The sequence below is a fragment of the Urocitellus parryii genome, chromosome 10, assembly GCF_045843805.1.
Source record: "Urocitellus parryii isolate mUroPar1 chromosome 10, mUroPar1.hap1, whole genome shotgun sequence".
NCBI classification, from domain to species: Eukaryota; Metazoa; Chordata; class Mammalia; order Rodentia; family Sciuridae; genus Urocitellus; species Urocitellus parryii.
In genome coordinates this window covers 26362948-26384935 of record NC_135540.1, presented here as the reverse complement: position 1 = coordinate 26384935, position 21988 = coordinate 26362948, and the positions used below count along the sequence as shown (strand labels likewise).

General features: G+C 35.3%; 1 protein-coding gene across 5 annotated transcripts in view; it reads left to right on the top strand.

Moving 5' to 3' along the window:
- Fbxw7 (F-box and WD repeat domain containing 7) overlaps window positions 1-16213 on the top strand; it is a 188207-nt gene extending 171994 nt beyond the window's left edge. For 4 of the 5 annotated variants that reach the window (XM_077803336.1, XM_077803339.1, XM_077803338.1 and 1 more), the window contains 8 exons: window positions 1591-1725; window positions 6936-7059; window positions 8695-8831; window positions 9893-10006; window positions 11204-11385; window positions 13132-13357; window positions 14679-14889; window positions 15842-16213. In XM_077803336.1, the coding sequence (XP_077659462.1) occupies window positions 1591-1725; window positions 6936-7059; window positions 8695-8831; window positions 9893-10006; window positions 11204-11385; window positions 13132-13357; window positions 14679-14889; window positions 15842-16110 (1398 nt within the window). In that variant the 3' untranslated portion in view covers window positions 16111-16213. The remainder of the gene's footprint in view (window positions 1-1590; window positions 1726-6935; window positions 7060-8694; window positions 8832-9892; window positions 10007-11203; window positions 11386-13131; window positions 13358-14678; window positions 14890-15841) is intronic. The other variant, XM_026384685.2, reaches the window with a different exon arrangement.
- Window positions 16214-21988: the final 5775 nt, after the last annotated feature.

The window sequence follows — 21988 nt, the reverse complement described above, 5'->3', positions numbered from 1 at the left end:
GTAGCAGTGTCCACAAACCCCTATGATGTAGATTTGAGGGAAAACACATTATAAAAAGCCACCGAAAATCCTGCAAGAGATGTACATCAGTAAGTCAGTGAGTCTACACTGTGGGTGCTGAGTGGTCAGAGATGAGTAGAGATTGATCAGATTGTCAGATAGGCAAGTTTTGGGTCAGTGTTTAAAGTTATATGAGGGAAACCAACAAAATTCTTAGATGGTTGTAATTGACCATGTGTGTGAACACATGTATATAGTGTTTTTCATTTTTATGTGTAAATCCTCACTCTGACCAAAAAGTATATAAGGTACATATTTGATGAATGTTCCGAACATATATGTTGAAGTAAAAGGAAAAAACCCCCACAATTTATTGGAGCCTGTGGTTCCTTATATTAGGTGGTGAAATGGAGTATATTATAGAAATAGCTAAATACTATTGAAATATTTCATAGTATTACCATAATCTGTACTTAATGCTAGGAAAGAAGACAGGTTCATTATAAATTCTAAAAGTGTAAATACTTTAAAAATGCTTTAGGAAATATTCTGAGTAAGGCTTTTTGGATGCTTAATATATCTCAGTATTTCAAATATAACAAAATCCAAGAAATGGAGTATCAAAATGCAGATCTTTCTAGCTCCAAACCTCACTTATTATTCTCTATTCATTCTGCTTCTGAAATGGACATTATAATTCACAAAGGTACTCAAGTAGGCATAGATTTACAGAAGCAAAGGCTCACCCAAGGGTGTTTTTTCACTTAAGTATCCTTAGTTATTTAAATATTTTGCATGATTATTGTTAAATTTTAACATTTTAAATTATTTGCATGGGTTTTAAGTTTTTCTATAAGAATCTTGGCTTTTCTATGCAGGTGCTCCTCACTGGGGTGGGGGGGGTAATTTAAAAAAAATCCTTAATGTCCTTTTTTAAGTATAATAATGTTTTTGTTTTTCTATGGTAATAACATTTTGTTTCTTATTATCATTTGGCCTTTGCTTATATTTTGAATAATACTGTTAGCTATTATTTTCTATTATTTGCTGTTTTTGTCTGAAATTATTTTCATAAGACAAATCAAATCCCCTTTATTTGTGAGAAGTACTTCTCAGATATGCAGAATATCCAGTTATTAGTTCTTCTCTAAATGATGCTGTCAGTCTCCTCTTAGGTGAGTGTCTTATGGAGACCATCAAATTTAATGGTGCCTACTGGAAAGAATATAGAGAAAGAAAAATTAGTCAAAATTCTTTATGTACTCAGTTACCCAAATTGATGTTTCTGGAATAAAATTTTGGTATCTCAATGGTATCATAGTTGTAGATGAACAAATAACTATCATCATAATGTAATACAAAAATATTTTCTCATAACTTTTAAAGCTTTGATAATATAAAAAACAGTAAACTTCAGACTAAATCATATCACTTCAGTGGATTCTGGAGAAAATGTGATATAAGCAGCCACTTTGTAACATACAGAGTGCTTGCTTACTTTGTTCAAGTGTGGTTGTGTGTTTTCCTTTATGAGTTTCTAACTTGGAACATCTGTTAAAATAATAAAAAATTCTAATTCCTCTTTCATAGAGCTGGAGTGGACCAGAGAAATTGCTTGCTTTAGATGAACTCATTGATAGTTGTGAACCAACGCAAGTGAAACATATGATGCAAGTGATAGAACCCCAGTTTCAAAGAGACTTTATTTCTTTGCTCCCTAAAGAGGTAAGGATGATCAGTCACAGTGTTCAGTGGGTGTTTTTTGAATATGTAACTCAACTGCTACAACCTTTAAACATTGTAATACTAATTGTGGTATTCAGCATTTTCAGTTTAACACTCTCAATTTGTGGTCAAGAGGGCTTTAAGTTGGTAAACTGCCATGACTTAATAATGTAATTATCAAATTAAAATATGCTTATGAACTAAGTTACTTCTTTCTACAACTTGATTAAGTCAGATATATGAGACTAATCATTGAGTTTCATTCATTTTATTGTTTCTTTACCAAGATTTTTCCCTATGTTATCTGAAGCCCAACGTTCAGTTTTCTTGGTATGTTCATTATTTATAGTGTGGATTTTTAAAAAGTTCTGATTTTATCAAAACAATTTTTTTTCCCTTATTTTGTCATTTATGTATCCTAAGTCCCTTTAAGACCAGTAGTTTTTTTGATGCTATTGAATTGTGGCTCTCTGGTACTTAGATTATATAATTATTTTTAAATGTATAGAATTCTACATGTATATCTTTTTCTACTACTCATTCTCCTCTTTGACTCCATTATACACACACACACACACACACACACACACACACACATACACAAACATACACTCATACCAATTACATTTTTTAAAATATTTTTTTTTAAAAGAGAGAGTGAGAGAGGGAGAGAGAGAGAGAGAGAGAGAGAGAGAGAGAGAGAGAGAGAGAGAGAGAGAGTTTTTAATATTTATTTTTTAGTTCTCGGCGGACACAACATCTTTATTGGTATGTGGTGCTGAGGATCGAACCCTGGCCGCACGCATGCCAGGCGAGCGCGCTACCGCTTGAGCCACATCCCCAGCCCCTTAAAATATTTTTATTAGTTGTTGATGGACCTTTATTTTATTTGTTTATATGTGGTGCTGAGAATCCAACCCAGTGCCTCACACATGCTAAGCAAGCGCTCTACCACTGAGCCACCAGCCAGCCCCCCAGTTGCATTCTTAATAGCACTTTTTGGAATTATTTGTGCCCATTTCTTTCTTTCTTTTCTTTTGTACCAGGGATTGAACACAGAGGCGCTTAACCACTGAACCACATCCCCAGCCCTTTTTTATATTTTATTTAGAGACAGGGTCTCACTGAATTGCTTATGACCTTGCTAAGTTGCTGAGGCTGGCTCTGAACTTGGGATCCTCCTGCTTCAGCCTCCTGAGTTGCTGGGATTACAAGCATGTACCACTGCACCTGGCATCTTTTTTGGTTTTTGTGTAAACTGATATTATTCTTTTGTCATGGATTGATTATGGTCATATGGGCACTCTTGACTGAACAAGGTATAGTAGATATAGTGTTGTTATTGATGTTATAGATTTCATAATTTCATTTTTGTTAGCAGACAAATAATATAACATTAAATAATTGATGTCCCCATGATTTATATTTGTACCAATTATCATGCCACTAATTATATGTCCACCCAGAAGACAATATAAAATTATCCTAAAGCTTCAAGTTTAAACAGAAAAGGAGTTGAATTTTTTTCAGATAATCATTCTAAATACCCTAACAATATTAAATAGTGCCAATTATAATTTTACATTGGTTATGAATAAAATAGTGTTATATTTAAGCATAACTTCAGGGAGAAGCAAAATTGATACAATATCAATTTCTTGAAATGTTTTTTCTTTGGAGTGTTTTTTAAAATGACATTGATCCAGAAAAAAATTTTTATTCTTGGTAGTTCTTTCTAAAACTGAATCTTCTCAATAGATTTGGCTTATAAAAGTGACATAAGCTCTCTTTGCTTCCAGGAGGGCATTAATAAAAGGAAACACTTTCATAAGTATTTGACTGAAAGTAAATGTATTCACCTCTGATATATTTTTTATGGTTTCTTTTGATATCCTCCTTACTTTGGAGGGTAGCATTTTTGTTAAAATGCAGTTTTCAGAGTCTAGTTTATTCCCTTATCTCTGAGAATGGAGAGGGTTTTTTTTTTCATTGTTTGTTTGTTTGTATGTTTTGCTTTGCTTTATTTTCATTTCTATAGTAACTTCTTAATACACAAAAATGTGATTTACACTCAGTAGAATTTTGAAAGTATTTTTAAAGAGTCCAAGAACTTAGCACAAATTATCAATATCAAGGGTAAATCCAGTAAAGATTCTGTTGGCTTAAATGTTCTTTTAAAAGTTGCTTGAAGATAAAGAAGTGAAGCTAGAGAGGAGAATAAGAGAGATCCCTAGCTTAGCATATTATCTGTGTTTTTCCTTTTGTTTTCAACTACAGAATGCTTCCTAATTTGAAAAATGCTTTATTTTATACATGAAGAAATAATGGCATAGATCTTCCCTTAAATTAATTAGCTTTATCTTGCCCAGAGACTCAGTATTATCATTATTTAAAACATTATTACCTCTGTGACAGGAGATGGAATTATAGTGTTTTTCTTAAAATTATTTGGGAAGATCTCAAAGCTATTTACCAACATTTACTTACTAATATGAAAAACCTTGACAAAAATGGCACTAGTGTCATAAGAGAAGCTTGTGTTAAATAGCACTCTCCTTATTTTGTGAGTAAATACCAAGAGAATCATAGTGGTATAATAGATAATCTAGAACAAAACCTGATATTCTTGATGTAGGATTAGCCAACATTCTCTTTGTTCATTTAAATTTTTTTCCTTGACAGTACACTGAAATATAGCAAGCCTGGGAAAGTATTAGCCACCTCTAAAGTATAAAATTGTGGTCTGTGTCCCCTAATAAGGATCCTGTCTTAGTTCAAGCTACTGTAAAAAGTATCACAGACTGGTCATCTTATAAGCAGAAATTTATTTCTCACAGTACTGAAAGCTAAGAAGTCCAATATCAGGGCACCTGCATGGTTGGGTTTTGGCGAGGGCCCTCTTCCAGGTTGTAGACTTCTGTCTTCTCATTGTATCCTCATAAGGTGTGGCTGAAAGAGGGTAAGAGGGTTCTCTGGGTTCATTTTCTAGGGTACTCATTCCATTCCTAAGGGTTTCATTCTGATGACCTACAAAAAGCCCCACTTCCTAAAAACATTACATTGGGAATTAGAATTTCAACGTGAATTTGAGGGGACACAAACATTCAGACCCATTTCAGAGCCCCGTATGACAGAACCTTGATTCCTTTGAGGAATTGGTACACTTCTCCATAATACACAGTTAGGATCATATAACTTATAGCTGTTCCCTCTTTACTTGACAGTTTAACTCAAAACCCATGTAAGACACTGTTGCTAGTATATGCATGATCTACTTTCCCCTGGTTTAAACCTTCTTTGCTGATTTATGTTTTTCCTGGCTTTTTTATTCATAGTTTTCTGTTTTGCCTTGAATAGTTTCTCTATTAGCTATATGTTTCAATTGAACTAGCTGTATGTAAATTGACAAACATTTAATAATTGCAAGTTCAAGGTTAAATTGGAGCCTCTGCTCCTTTAAAAGACAGCTTGTCAGTTACCTATTACACTAGCACTTCAGCTTTCCTTAGCACCTGAGTGTTGCTTTGCATTTTTCTAATGCATCCAAACACTGGACTTGGATGAAAAGAAGGAAATTTTTCCTTTTGGTTTGAAGAGGTACTTTTGAATTCTCAACTATTCTCAATTTCTTGCTTCCTTGTCCCTAGCCTTTAAGATGAGTTGAATGTTTCTGTAAATTACTTGGTCTCTACTTCAGTCTGATAACTCAAGAAAAAGAATAGACTTTTTCATGTGAACCATTATAATATCTTGAACATTAATCAGCATCTCTTTTGACAAGTATCTTTGTGCTGGACAATATCTATATTGAATTACAATTTCACATAGATTAATAATATGGTAACTCACATTACTGTTAACAATGAAACTAAACAAACTTGCCTAGGCTTTGATTGATGAGTAATTTTAAAATTAAGTAGCTTGTAGAGTACCCGTTAATCAAATAAAATGTTGAGAGATGTATGTACACATATGTTTATATACACATGTATATATAGGTTATTGAATATAATCATGACCTTTTATTTTAAATGAACTCGGTATGTGTAGGTAAGAATGATCTTCTGATAGAATCAATTAATTCAAGAAAAGTGTTTCACTTTTATTCATCAATAGTAGTATTAAGCTTCGTACTGTCTAGGTGGAGTGTTTTGTATGCAGAATGTGCTCAGAAAGTATGTGATTAGAAGTGAACTCCATATATATATAAAATCATTAGGAAACCTTAATTTAAATCATGTAATTCTCATTTAGCTTTGAAAAATAATTCAAATCATACTTTCACTTCCTATGTAATCTTTGGCACTTTAAATGGTAGTTTGACTTAATCCTTGCCATTTAGTTTATAAAAACTAGACTTTGGATAAATTTTCATTCTAATATTGTAATTTAAATTTGTATGTGATGTGTGAGGCTACTTGAATAAGCATGATCAAAGGCCATCACTTCACTTCTTTTCCTTCCTTTTTTTTTACTTGACTTGGTTTCATACAATGGAAAAAAAATGATGGTTTGCAAGTATTATAAACAAATATTTTAAATTAATAGTATTCCAAAGAGCTAGCTGAAATATACAACTCTCTGTGACCCATCGAGAAAATCCCCATAAGCAATGTAAAGTAATTAGAACCCAATTACTTTTATGTGTCTGTGGAATGACTTAATAATTGTCTCATTTTGTCATTTATAGTCAAGTGTGTAAATGTTTTAGAAGTTTATCATTGTGATAAATAGTTTGATGTGATGAAGAATCACTAATTGTGATATCTGCCTATCTGAAATGATAAAAAATTATGTAGAACTCTCATTTCTTACCAGTCAGGCTATCAGGAAGGCCTCAGGTTCTGTCTTCAGTGAACTTGCATTGTAGAGGGGAGAGAACACAAGTATATATAATTACATAAAAATTAAACTTATTGTGGTGAGGTTCACAGAGCAAAGGCAAGAACAGAGACAGAGGTTTAATCATTATTGTATAAAGAGATAAAGAGTTAGTGCAGTGAAATTCATAAAAGCCAAGAGGGTGTTTTTGTTTCTAATCTAGTTTATATTTGTTAAAATTGGAGTTACTGTCTATCATAATTTTACAAATTATAATGTAATTACACTTATATCTAAGTGTTTTATCCTGTGGAGAATAATTAACCTTTAGTTCTATAATTTAAAAAAAATATATATATGAGTATCCAATGTTTTCTTCTGTTCAATAGCTGGCACTTTATGTGCTTTCATTCCTGGAACCCAAAGACCTGCTACAAGCAGCTCAGACGTGTCGATACTGGAGAATTTTGGCTGAAGACAACCTTCTCTGGAGAGAGAAATGCAGAGAAGAGGGTAAGGTTCAAAATTACACAGAGAATATGCTTATGCTTTGAAAAGGCAAAGTAATTCTGAGAACAAGTAGACAAAATAAAAACAAGTTTTATGTGCAGCTAGAATAAAGTGGTGGATAAATGAGTAAAGAGAACTTTGGTAGCCTATCAAAGAATGGATCTTCATTTAAGGGAAAGAGTCAAGATGAGGATGATTTAAAGGCAACCCAAAAATTATATTATCAATTGAATACCCAGCATTGAGTATTCTATTTTTTTCATCATAAATATTTATTGAATACCTCCTGTGAGCTAGACATTCTTAAATGCTGAAGATATAGAAGCATCTTGCCTTTTTGATTTTTTTGTTTGTTTGTTTTTCCTGTCCTGGAGCTTATATTCTTAGAACCTGTTTAAAATCAGAAAATCTGTTTTAGTAGAAGAGTAGGCATCATCCATATTAAAGGGAGTATTTTTCCCCAGCAGCCTTCTAGAAAATGAATCATTTGGACAAAAAAAAATATGTGAAAATATCATTTGCCTCTGAGAAGCAACATTTTTGTGAAAGAATCGTAGAGGTACTGGTAGCCATATGGGGGGGACTCCCTAACTGTATAGTCAAGGAGAGCATTGATGGTTGGTCTGGGTTAATAATGCCTTGAGGTGAAGCTCCACACTTGATTTCTAATCCTGATTCTATCAGACCCCTGTCTGAATCTTGGATTAATCAATGAAATTATTCTTCTCATGTATGCATATATATAATGTAGGATTAATCAACTCTGCCTCATCTCTCAAAGAATCATATTTTAAACTCTTCAAAAAAATTGCATAACATACATAATAAAATTTATCATTTGAACCATTTTTAGGTGTACAATTTAGTGCTGTTAAGTACACTGGCATTGTTGTGCCACCATCACTGTCCATAGCTGCTTCATCTTATCTAGCTGAAACTTGGTACCCATTGAACCTTAACTCCTATTCCTCCTTCCCCCTAGCACCTAACAAACACTTTGTCTTTATAAATTTGATTAATTTAGATACCTTTGGTAAAAACACACAATATCTGTCCTTTTGTAATTGCTTTATTTCATATAACATAATGTCTTCAAGGTTCACCCATGTGGCAATATCTCCTTTTTTAAGATCAAATAATATTCCATATGTGTGTATGCCACATTGTTTATCCATTTATCTGTCAATGGACACTTGCATTGCTCCCAGCTTTTAACTATTTTGTACAGACATCTATTCGAGTCTCTGCTTTTAATTATTTTGGGTTTATACTCAGTATTAGAATTGCTAGATCATATGTTACTTGTATATTTAATTTTTTTAAGCAACTGTCAAATTATTTCCCATAGCAGCTAAGCCGTTTTATATTCACACAAGCAGGGTACAAACATTCCAATTTTTATACATCCTCATCAACATTTCCTAGAATCATTCTGAGAAAGAAATGAAATAGTGAATACAAAAATATGCCATATAGAATGTGAAGTCTACATTATTATTGCATACTTTATAACAGAAACTGGACAGTGTCCTGCATTTTTTTGTTTTGAGCATAGAGAAAATGAGATATATTGTAAAATATGAAATTTGTATTGTTGATGAAGAGAATTATTCTTTTGGAATTCTTTTGATACTTTAGGGATTGATGAACCATTGCATATCAAGAGAAGAAAAGTAATAAAACCAGGTTTCATACACAGTCCGTGGAAAAGTGCATACATCAGACAGCACAGAATTGATACAAACTGGAGGCGAGGAGAACTCAAATCTCCTAAGGTAACTGGACTCTTCCACAGAAATCATTACTCTATGGTGTAATACCTAATGTATTGTTTTACTTCTTGATGAGCAGTATAACTTCATGCATATCTTCTGTGGAAAGAAAATTGTGTTTTAAAATAACTGGAGATATTTACGTAAAAGATGAGTTCAGGTGAATTGATTGTCTTTCTCTCTTATGTAAATGAAAATCTCTGAATATCCTTTTGAATTTTATTGTGTTATATACATTCTCCCTCAGAATTTGCCAGTCCCCTAAGACTACACTCCAAATGTGATTTCTTTTTTTTTAAGGACCTAGATTTTGATTTTTGGTGGCTTTTCTATGTTATATTTTTATAAATTGAAGCATAATTCTGATATTCTGTATATTTCTACATTGTGTTTTAAGTATGTAAGAGTGGTAAAAATGTTAAAATTCTTAGATATATTTTTATAATAAAAAACAATTTGGGGAGACTCTGTATTAACATATATACACCATGGTAAGTTTCTTTGTTTTAATTTGAAAAAGCTGATGACTATTACTATTTTCTTTCTAGTTAGTAGGTGCTTTCTTTTGTTCTTGTGTATTAAAGTTGCAAAAATAAGATGCATTTTTGGGGGGGGGTTAAATAGGTAAAATAGATGATCATAAAATGTATTTGTGTTTAAACCATCTTTATGAGGTCTTGACTCAGTATTTTAATAGCAGACGTTTCAGTTACACAAATAATAGAATATGGAAATAATAAAATATTTAATGCTTGATTCATTATTTAGGAAGGATAATGCTGCATATTATATGTAGATTTTTTAATATAGATATATATTTTTTAGTTGTAGTTGGGCACAATACCCTTATTTTATTTATTTCTATGTGGTGCTGAGGATTGAACCCAGTGCCTAGCATGTGCTAGGTGAGCGCTGTACCTCTGAACCATAACCTAGCCCTGTAGATTTTAATTCTAGAACTAGATGATGATGTTGTTCCCATTTTTGGCTTCATTTGTTTTTTCACTGGTATTTTGAAAACATAATATAATGGCTTATTTCTGATTTATACATCTGTTTGATAGGTGCTGAAAGGACACGATGATCATGTGATCACATGCTTACAGTTTTGTGGTAACCGAATAGTTAGTGGTTCTGATGACAACACTTTAAAAGTTTGGTCAGCAGTCACAGGCAAAGTAAGTTTACTTCTTTCTACACCTCATAAATTTGCCATTGTGTTTATATCACCACTAGGATCAACCAGTAAAGCAAGGATCCTGTTTTGATCCTAACTTAGCTCCCCCATAATAATGAAAGTCTCAAAGTTTTTCTGACTGGTATTTTAAAATTTTTCAGATGTGTTTTCTTTTTCATAGCTCAGTTTTTCCCACCTTTCCCATCAAATTATACTTAATTTATTTTAAATATCTTTCAAGAACATGATTGAGTGATATTTATTTTTCCTTGTAACCTGTTTTGTTGATAAGTTGCCTATAATTTAGAACTTAAGTATATCTTGCTCATCTAGAGTTATCTCAAGCTCTCATGATATGGAAGTTAAGCAGAGTGGATATTTATATAATATGGGTTTGAAGAAAAAAGACCAAGCAATATCTTAACTTCATATAATATTATATCCTTAAGTATTATCTAGTGAATATTTATTGTTATCATCTATAGGAGAATATTTTCATGAATTAAGTAACTGGCCACCTAACAAGTAACAGAAGAGTGTGAAAAAAAATCCATGTTTTACAAAATGTCTTTACCATATTGCTTCTTGGACAAGAATCTTATAAATATTCCAAGTCAGATGTTTTTTAAAGCAGCTTCATATTTCCATGGGGTAATATTAGTTTTGGATTTATTACAAGGTTTTAATGTCTGTCTTTACTTGTCTTGAAGTAGCTTGGCTAGCTCTTAACTACTGCTTGGGGCATATTCAGATAAACTGTGGTATGTAGCCACACCCAACTCTGTTGGCTTTCTTTCATTGAATCTATTCCCATGGAAGAAACCAAGTTGCAATTTTAGTATTATTTCATCAAGAAGGCCAGGCTGAAGCTATCATGCTTTGCTTTCATCTCATATGTTTGCTTTCTGTTGTATCACATGTTTTATATTGTATGATTCTTATCATATGTTTCTTATCAATGGTTGCTTTCTACATATTTGTTTCTCAGTTGTGTGTGCATATTTAAGTATGTTATTCTACTGAATAAACAAAGCAGTATAGACTAGTGAGGTCTTATTGTAGTCATGAGTAAAATTTTTTTTTCTGATGCTTTATCAAATTGATAAATAACTTATTAAAGATTTTAATGAGCTATTATAATAGCATTTAAATTACTTTCCTTTCCCCCACAAATTAACCACCCTAAGTGTTTTTCCAGTGTCTGAGAACGTTAGTGGGACATACAGGTGGAGTATGGTCATCACAGATGAGAGACAATATCATCATTAGTGGATCCACAGATCGAACTCTCAAAGTGTGGAATGCGGAGACGGGGGAATGCATACACACCCTGTATGGGCATACTTCCACTGTGCGCTGCATGCATCTCCATGAGAAAAGGTAAAGGGAAAATCCAACATGGTCGGGACTTTTTTCTCTGTCACTTGTGAATTTGGTTCCTTTCTGTGTGACGTTGTTGAGATTGTGATAATGAACTCCTAAATTAGACTTTGATTATTAGACTGTAGCTGTTTCTAAACTGAGAAAGCCATAACATATTGGCTTAAAATTGGGGGTTCGTCTTTCAAATTCCTCCTTCATTTGATTCCTGGGCTTCCCTCAGAGACTCTACTCCCTAATCATTTTCTTATTCTTTGATGATTCACCATCTTTAAACAAAAATTGTTTTCTCTCTGGGTATTCATGTTTTTGCAGATGGAACAAATTCAGTCACTTAGGCTTCAGTTTAAAACTCTGCACCTTTTTAATTATCCACTCACCTTCACCTCACTGTATCACATCCCCTAAATCAAGAAAAAATCTAAGGCCTGTGGGTTATTTTCTCATTTCCTGTCCTCAGAACAGTAGCCATAGTTTTCAGACGTGGCCATCTCATCTTTTCTACAGCTGACAGGGAGCCTTTCTATAATTATAGTAGCATCACTGTGCACTTCTTACATCTCTGGGAGGCTACAGTTGCTACTGTTAAAGGAAAAAATCCTCAGTGTAGTTTTCACAATGCTTTCAGCTAAACTGGACTGCTTGCCTTCTCCTTGGCTCTTTTCTCCTCCTGGAACACATCCTGTTAAATCCGTGTTTTTGTTGATATCTTCATTATTAAGTAAATGTATTTTTAAATTTATTTTTAATTGGTGCATTATAGTTATACATAAAACTGGAATTCATTGTGATATATTTATACACGCATATAACATAGTTTAGACAATTTCATTTCTCAGTTTCTCCTCTTTGCCATCTGCCCTCTATCCCCTTCCTCTACTATACCATTCTCTCTTCTATTTTCATGAGATCCCCTTTCTTTTCTTTTTGATTTCTTATTTCTCTCTAGCTTTAGCATGTGAGAGAACTTTTGACCCTTGACTTATCAATATCTTTTCCAGTTCCATCCACTTACCGGTAAATGACATAAATCCATTCTTTATGGCTGAGTAAATTCCTTTGTGTATGTATACCAAATTTTCTTTGACCAGTCATCTATTGAGGGACACTTAGGTTTATTCCATAACTTGGCTATTGTGAATTGCTCTGCTGTAAATATTTGTATGCACATATCATTATAACTTTAGTTCTTTTGGATAAATATCAAGAAGTGGTCTAGCTGGGTCATGTGGTAGGTCCATTCTTAGTCTTTTGAGGAATGTCAATAATGCTTTCACAGGGGAAGTTGCAAGCAAATGTGTTTTCTATTTCATTTGTCAAAAAAAAAAAAAAAATCTCCTGAAGTGAATTCATTGCCGTCTTCACTAGCAATTCCCCCTCCCCCACCCAATGCTGGGATTGAACCCAGGGCCTTGCACATGCTAGGCAAGTACTAAATACCATTGAGCTACATCCCCAGGCCCTATCCACTGCAGTCTTCACCTTAAATTCTGTCCATAGCATCTTCTTTACTAAGTAGACTTGGCCCTAGTTTTGAATATATTCTGGGCTTTCCCACGTCCCATTCCAATCAGAATAACTCAATACCGTGTTTATGAATCAAGGTTTTGCATAGGATTTCTTGTGAAAACGTGTTCCTGCTTAAGAAAAGAAAAAAGAGTTTAAAAAACATTGACTTCATCTGTCATGTTTTCTGATGTTATTAAAATTTAAAAAAATTTTTTTTTTCTTTTTATCCCTTTACAGAGTCGTTAGCGGTTCTCGAGATGCCACCCTTAGGGTTTGGGATATTGAGACAGGCCAGTGTTTACATGTCTTGATGGGTCATGTAGCAGCAGTCCGCTGTGTTCAGTATGATGGCAGGAGGGTTGTTAGTGGAGCGTATGATTTTATGGTGAAGGTATGGGATCCAGAGACTGAGACCTGTCTACACACGTTGCAGGGGCATACCAATAGAGTCTATTCATTACAGGTAAGAGATCTTATCTCCCCATCCCTTTGATGCTCTGCTGATGAGTCATAAGATTATTTTCCTTGGATAATCACTGTCAAATTACTGATCCAATACTGTCCAAAAAAGGTGAATCCAATTAATCTGCCATTTACATGTACTTCAAAATTAGCATGAAGTACATTTCTGTGCTCCATTCTCCCTCTAAAATACACATGCTTGTCTTGGAACTTGAGACTTTGCTGCCCTAAGTTTGCTGTATTAATTAATAAGTAGTCTCATAGGAGAGTAACCTGGATTTTAATAAACTCCTTAGCAGATGATTAATTTGGCCAAAAGCTGTCCCTTTGCCTTGATAGTTAAAAGTTGATGGACCATGTAATTGTGATTACATCCCCATTCAGAGTAGAAGTGGAGCCTTTCTGTATAAAGCTATTCCACTGTCCCAGGGCCACTGATTTGCAGTCATAAGAAGTAACTTTGACTCACCTGATTTTTTGTTTATTTAACATTTGAACCTGACATCCATGAATAGTTGTTAAATTTCAAGATAACTGACTAATAGCTTTAGTTCCTAAAAGGCAGTATTCTCAATTTAAAAGTAGCTTCTATTGCTTAAATAGTTTATTTACTAGTTACCACCCATTAATGATCAGGAAATTAGTACATAATCCCAGTACTGACATTGCTGTTCTGTTCTTAAGGTATTTGTTTCTTAACTGATAGGATACTGTTCCTACCATGTAATATTGATACACGGTAAACATGTTTGTCAAAATAGGAAAGGTGATGAATTTGAAGCAGAGGGAATTAGCTGCATTTTTTTGTTTTGTTTTGTGATATGCTCAGAACCTGGTATAGCTAGGAAGCTGGAGAAGAAATGCTGTATATCTTGCTTTTGTTATCAAAATGCCACCCCTTCTAATTCCACATACAATTATATTTTGGCATATTTCCTATTTAGTTTTATGTTCTTGTAAATGAAACTTTTATTTTACATGCAGTTTTTAATAAAACTTTCTTGTGACCATCAAGCAAGTTACCTCTAGCCCTTTTCATGATTCATGTACTAATCAGCACCCTCTTTATTGTAAGCCATGTCATTAGGTGCTACTGGGCATAAAATGCAAGCGTTCTGATAGATGTGCCTGAGAACCTGCAGTGTATCCTTTCTTGATGACATTCATTTCACCATGGTTGCCCCTTAGTCCTAGTGCCCTGTTTTGTTCTTGCCTTGCATGTTGCCCACACTGTCCCCTCCTCCCCTATTAGAATTAAGGTCAATAATTGATAGGAAGCATATCCATACTGCTGCTGCTCTAATAAGCTGTGTCTGTTGTAGTTTGATGGCATCCATGTGGTGAGTGGATCTCTTGATACATCAATCCGAGTTTGGGATGTGGAGACAGGGAACTGCATTCACACATTAACAGGGCACCAGTCGTTAACAAGTGGAATGGAACTCAAAGACAATATTCTTGTCTCTGGGAATGCAGATTCTACAGTTAAAATCTGGGATATCAAAACAGGACAGTGTTTACAAACATTGCAAGGTAAGTGTTGGCTATCCACCTTTATTTGTGTTCATTAAAAAGATGATTGCTGCTCAGGCAGAAATGCTTGCTCCAGATATGTTTATGATAATGTTCACTCTCACACCACTAGGCACCCTTGAAAAAGTGTTTAAAGTTGTTTTAATATAAAATGGTTGAAGTACTTTGTACCTGTTTACTTGACTCAACCTAATCTTAAAGAACAGTGAGAAGAGAGAACGTTCTTGGCTGTCTCACAGAAGCAACATACTCATTTTAGTTGTGGAGTGATTATTTTATTTTGAATTTAAACATCTTTGATAGAAAATTGTTTTGACTTCCACTTAGCCACCTGCTAAACTGGAATGGAATAGAATAATAGTTCCCATTGAAATAGACAGGGTACATGTGAGAATTGTTAATAGCAGACGAGATATACCAACAGTAACTTCTTCGTGATGATCTTTTTTTTCCCCCTTTGGTGCTAACCCTTAGAGTCTTTTCATTGAGGCCATGTGGCGGGCAACTTTGCAACTTGTTGTTGTTTGATTTTACCTCTTCCTCAGAGATTGATAATAGTATCCATTCAGCTTTCATCTTTGGTCAGTTCCAAGTGGTGATAAATCTGTTAGGCTCATTTGTCCCTCAGCAGAACATATGAAGCTGCAGTGCCTACATCGTTGCCAGCAAATGCTCTTATTCACACAGCCAGAAAATAAAATGTGTGCCTGGTAGCTAACCAGGCTTCCTGGAAGACAGAACTCTTGAAAGTTAATGTTATAGTTACAGATAGCTGCCAGATTTTCTTAAATCCATGCTGATCCTAAAATACTCATAACAAAGTTTCTAAATATGTAACATTTTAAATGTTGCATTTATTGTATATTCTAATGTAGAAGTCTGCAAATTATAATGTAACTAACCCATAGCCTTGATTTCTAACCAGCAATCAAATTCCTTTGGTTTTGTCTAGGTCCCAACAAGCATCAGAGTGCTGTGACCTGTTTACAGTTCAATAAGAACTTTGTAATTACCAGCTCAGATGATGGAACTGTAAAACTATGGGACTTGAAAACGGGTGAATTTATTCGAAACCTAGTCACATTGGAGAGTGGGGGTAGTGGGGGAGTTGTGTGGCGGATCAGAGCCTCCAACACAAAGCTGGTGTGTGCAGTCGGGAGTCGGAATGGAACTGAAGAAACCAAGCTGCTGGTGCTGGACTTTGATGTGGACATGAAGTGAAGAGCAGAGAAGACAAATTTTGTGTAGACGATATACTCCCTTCCCTTCCCCTGCGCAAAAAAATAAAAAATAAAAAATAAATAAAAATAAAAAATAAATAAAAATTTAAAAAAGAAAGAAAGAAAAAACAGAAAAAAAGAAAAAAGAAGAGAAAATGAAAAAAAAATCCCTTGTACTCAGTGGTGCAGGATGTTGGCTTGGGGCAACAGATTGAAAAGACCTACAGACTAGGATGGAAAAGAGGAAGAGAAGACAAACCGTAACTGACAAGAGAGGCGTCTGCTGTCTCATCACATAAAAGGCTTCACTTCTGATTGAGGGCAGCTTTGCAAAAGAGACTTTCTAAAAACCAGGTGCAATTATTTCTTTATTTTCTTCTCCAGTGGTTGTTGGGCAGTGTTATGCTGAAACATCGTTACCAATTCTGCTCGCCTGTTCTTTTGCCACTGTCACCTAGAAAGGAGCTGCAATAATATCAAAACAAGTACTGGTTGACTTTCTAATCAGAGAGCATCTACAACAACCACAACAAAAGATTCTCCAGTGGAAAAGCTAGGAAAAAAAAAAAGAAAAAAATTACTGTGAATTGTTTTTGTACAGGTATCATGAAAAGTTTTTTTTATTTTATTTTTATTTTTTATTTTTTTGCCAACCATTGCCAATGTCAATCAATCACAGTATTAGCCTCTGTTAATCTATTTACTGTTGCTTCCATATTCACTCTTCAACGCATATTGTTGCTCAAAGGTGGCAAGTTGTCCTGGGTTCTGTGAGTCCTGAGATGGATTTAATTCTTGATGCTGGTGCTAGAAGTAGGTCTTCAAATATGGGATTGTTGTCCCACCCCTGTACTGTACTCCCAGTGGCCAAACTTATTTATGCTGCTAAATGAAAGAAAGAAAAAAAGCAAATTATTTTTTTTTATTTTTTTTCTGCTGTGACGTTTTAGTCCCAGACTGAATTCCAAATTTGCTCTAGTTTGGTTACAGAAAAAAGACTTTTTGCCACTGAAACTTGAACCATCTGTGCCTCTAAGAGGCTGAGAATGGGAGAGTTTCAGATAATAAAGAGTGAAGTTTGCCTGCAAGTAAAGAATCGAGAGTGTGTGCAAAGCTTATTTTCTTTTATCTGGGCAAAATTAAAACACATTCCTTGGAACAGAGCTGTTACCGCCTGTTCTGCGGAGAAACTTTTCTTTTTGAGGGCTGTGGTGAATGGATGAACGGACATGAGAAAACTGACAGAATATTTTAAAAATTGAAATAAAGTTGCTGGTCAGTCTTAGTGTTTTACAGTATTTGGGAAAACAACTGTTACAGTTTTATTGCTCTGAGTAACTGACAGAAAAGGAACGATTCAGTCTCTAGTGACGGCGTCACGCGCAAACCAGCGCGCCGAGTGACAAGTCCAATGGTTCGCCTCCTTCTCCAGGAGCCACGACTCAAGCTGAACTGTGAAAGTGGTTTAACACTGTATCCTAGGCGGTCTTTTTTCCTCCTCCTGTTTATTTTTTGTTGTTGTTGTTGTTGTTTTATTTATAGTCTGATTTAAAACAATCAGATTCAAGTTGGTTAATTTTAGTTATGTAACAACCTGACATGATGGAGGAAAACAACCTTTAAAGGGATTGTGTCTTTGATTTGATTCACTTAGAAATTTTATTTTCTTATAACTTAAGTGCAATAAAATGTGTTTTTTCATGTTAGTATGCCTGTTTCTTCCACCAAGGTAATACTATTTCATAAATATTTAGGCTCTAATATTTAAAACTGCACAGTCTTGTTGGTTTCTTCACATTCCCTATATGGTGACACAGAGATGATTACTTCAAGCCTGTTTGAAGCAGCTAAAGTAAGGGTGAGATACTAAAATGAGGTTTGATATATCCCCCTACACTATAAAGGAGGACACTCCACTGTGCTTCTCTGTGATATAAGAATATGGTCCCCTCAAAGAGTCCCAAAACTTTTCTGATAGTTACAACTGGACGTTGTATAAATAATAAGTACATTTGAAAATTATCCTCGAATTTGGTACTTGCCAGGTATTTGCTATGTATTCTCTCAAGCTCCCAGCAGCCCTGAGAAGTAGGTACTAGGACCTGCATCTTAAAGAGGAGCCAAGAGCTGCAGCTTGGACTGGTCAGGTGATTTGTTATTCATATATAACTAGCACAACACTAGGAGTCACACTGTTGTAAGGACTAGATGTCTGATGTCCTGTAAGAAATTCTGGCAAACTAAAGTAAGGTTTGAGGAGTTTGTCATTTTTATGATACGTTCAGACTCTTCTGGTTGCCATTTTGTTCAATAAATCTAGTAAAGGTAGGGGGAGTTCAGTTATTGAAACTATGTAGCTCTAAATATATTCAGTACCTCAAATTACCTGGGGATGCTCAACACACACGATAATCTCAACTATGCCTGCCATAGACTAAAATCTCAGCGTTAATAAAAATGGATTCTCATTAGAATGAGTTTCTTACAGTCATAAAGCCTGTTTTCATTACTCTTTGGAGCCTTATTTCCCCAAGGCTACTGAGTAGCACATCTGGGTCTGTGATCTTGGAGTAGCCAACATCTCTGGTCCTCAGTCTTCAGCTTTCTCCTACACAAAAGCAGAGATGCAGTGGCCAGGGAGGCAACCATTACTGCTCACATCCTGAGCCCTAAAGAATCTACATTTGAACAAGCTCACCAGGAGAGTTATAGATGCTGTACTTGTAGAACCAGTGCCTTAGGTACCTGTGTTCTGGTATGTTTGGTTTATTTGGCCTCAGCAGATTGCAAACATAAGAACAGATGGGAAAAGTGATGATAAGGGAAAAGAATGGAAAACATCATGATCAAAAAGCAAGGCAGAAGGTCATGATGGTCAGGCCAGGCGAGCTGGGAGAGCAGCCTTGCCCCCCCTCCCGCCCCCAATGTAGGGAAAACCAGGCCCAGCCCAGAGCCACAATTGCTGTTTCCCTTGATGACTCGAATTGGCAGAAGCTGTAATTCTATTTGATGGTCCTTGAAACTGCTTGATTTTTCATAATGCCATACAAACAAGGCTTAACTATAATATAATTGAAAAAAATCTATTTTTTGAACATCATAGAAAACAGAATGAGTTGATGGGCTTTATAGACAACCAGGACTAAGTTCAAGTAGGCCCAGTTCTAATACTGTTCTGTTACTGGGATCCTTATCAGGTTTCTTCACCTCATGTGTCCTCATCTTGTAAGATGTAGAAGAGTCCCATCTCTTGAGGTTCATGTAAGGATTAAATGGGATGTTATAAAGCACAATAGCACTTAAAACTAATGGCACTTAAAACCCTGAAAATGATAGCAACTATTAAATAGTTCCAGATGGAGAACAGTGGAATGCTTGTGACTCATTCATGAATATAAAAAGATACATAGATACATATACACATATATAGGTATATATGTGGCATTTATATGTATTATGTATATAAAACTAACATACCATATATCTATAGCAGTTTGCATTCTTTTGAGTCACACAGTCTCATGGAGTCTTTTAGAAACTTTGTGAGAGAAACTGGTACTAAGCACCCAATAGTGACATTGTATATACCCTGGTATTCAATAATATTGTTTTAGGAATTCATGAATAATGTTTATTACAGTGAATCTGTTCCTAAACCTTATTCTAAACCTTATTCTAAGGTTCCTAAACCTTATTCTAAAAAAATTTATTATAATTTTAGTAAAATAATAAAAAGTCATTAAGGCAACCTCATATTGTGGCTTCCATGAAGAAATTTACTTCCTTATATAGCTGTACAATTTTAAATCTTCATAATAGAATACACACAGTCCTCATACAGAGGTGTTAAAATTTCCCAAAGACCAAGCATTGCCTGAAACTAAAGCTAAAATTGGGACACAAAAGTAACCCGTGAGCATCCATAGCAAGTGCTTAGTAAGTACTGTTGAATACAGTAAAGAGAGTGCACTATCTTATTTCTTACTGGAATTGTTCATAATTTTGACATTTGGAAACCCCCTTACTGAGATTCAGTTGCCACAGCTAGTGTCCTCCAAACTTTCAACCTATTTAATTTCAAAAAAGTAATTGACTTTGTTTGTTTGTTTATAGTACTAGGGGTTGATCCCAGGAGTGCTGTACCTCTGAGCTATATCTATAACCCCTTTAACATTTTATTTTGATACAAAGTCTTGCTAACTTGCTGAGGCTGGCCTCAAACTTGTGATCCTTCTGCCTCAGCGTCCCAAGTGGCTGGGATTACAAGCACACTCCACCTCGCCTGGCAGTAATTGACATTTATTTAATTACTCATATTTAATATTTTTAAGTCATTTTCTCTGTCCCTTTCAAGCTAGTCAGTTATAAATTCTTGTATTTCTCTGAAGTGATTTGATGCTACAGTCAAACCACATAAAAGACCTGTATATTCTCTTCTCCCTGAAGTGAATGGGGTCACGGGTGGCTCCCCAGATCCAGCTTTCCAATTTCTCTAGACCCTTCCTGGAAGCAAATTTAGACACATTATGAGACCCTGTCTCTGCTCCTGTAACTCCTGTGTGAAAACCAAAAGCATGCAGCCCTGCCCCTTCACAGAGGGGGAGTAGATGCACATGCCGTTAGTTTTTCCCCCTGATTGAGTCCCTCGGGATGGTGGAAAATTTCTGAAAACTTTCTTCTCCGTCAACAGCTCCCCCCAGACACAGATTTCTTCCTTTTCTTTCTCTTAGTCATCTCTTATCATCCCCAATAAAAATCAGGGATGTAACCCATACTCCCTTGGGTTCTTCAGTCAATGAAGGATCCAACCCCGTTATCCTGCGCAGTCCTGTGCAGGAGAGCGACCTGTGTTGAGCCCATTCCATGATCCTCCTAACAAGAGAGGGCTCTGTGCTGCTGACAGATGAGTGAAGTTAAATGAGTGTTTCTGACACAGTTATTTCAATGTTCCTGCCTGACTGTATTTTGAAGATTGTGTTGTGCATGTGTGTGTAGATACACTTCTGGATATAAGAATATATTGGAAACTAGGAATAAGTCTCTTGTTCTCAGTGAATCATAATCACAACATCATCCCTTTATGCCTTTCTTTTCTTCACCCATCAAAAAAAAAAAAAAAAAGGAATGGGTTATATAAAGGGAGGGGCTGGCAGGAGGGGACCTCCCAATGCTTTTCCATGGTAGTCTAGTGGCCCCTGTGTCTGCAGAAGGCTTTGTGTGCATGTGTTCACACAATGTTCCTGGAATCCCATATGAAGCAACCTTATGGTGATTTGAAAAGCTGGTGTACAATTTTTGATTTTGGCATTTTCTTCTGCCCAGGAGACAAATACTAAGTTAGATCTAAAGTGGCTGCAGCCGGTCCCTTTCTTGGGAGCGCCTAGTTGTTGCTTTGAATTGCAAACAAACAGCATGGTCTGGCACTGTAGCCTGGCCAACGTATCTCATTATCCATTCCATTAATACTGGTGATGCCCAAATGAGTGAGGCTGTTGTCAACCTGGTCCCTCTGCGACCTTCTCTCTTTAGGTGGATGAAGCAAAAAATATCAAGGTAATTTCAAAGATTCTTCAGGGAAAGGAAAAGCACCAAGAGCTGAAAGAACTCACCATGTACCTTTCCCCAAAGTGTAAAGTATAAATAAATTCTAGATCTGGTTCCTAGGAAGACTCTTATTGCTGAGACGAAAGCTTGGCGACTTCCCAATTTGCAATTGAGTATAAAAATAGCAGAGTTTCTATTTCAGATGATCTGATTCTCCCCAGGATTCCTGAGGACAAGGAACCACTGAGTGGACATTTTGATGTTTCGATATCTGGTGGCAAAACCTTTGCAGGCTGCTTATCGTTGGGTTTGGTTTTGCTTCAGCGGTCATGCTC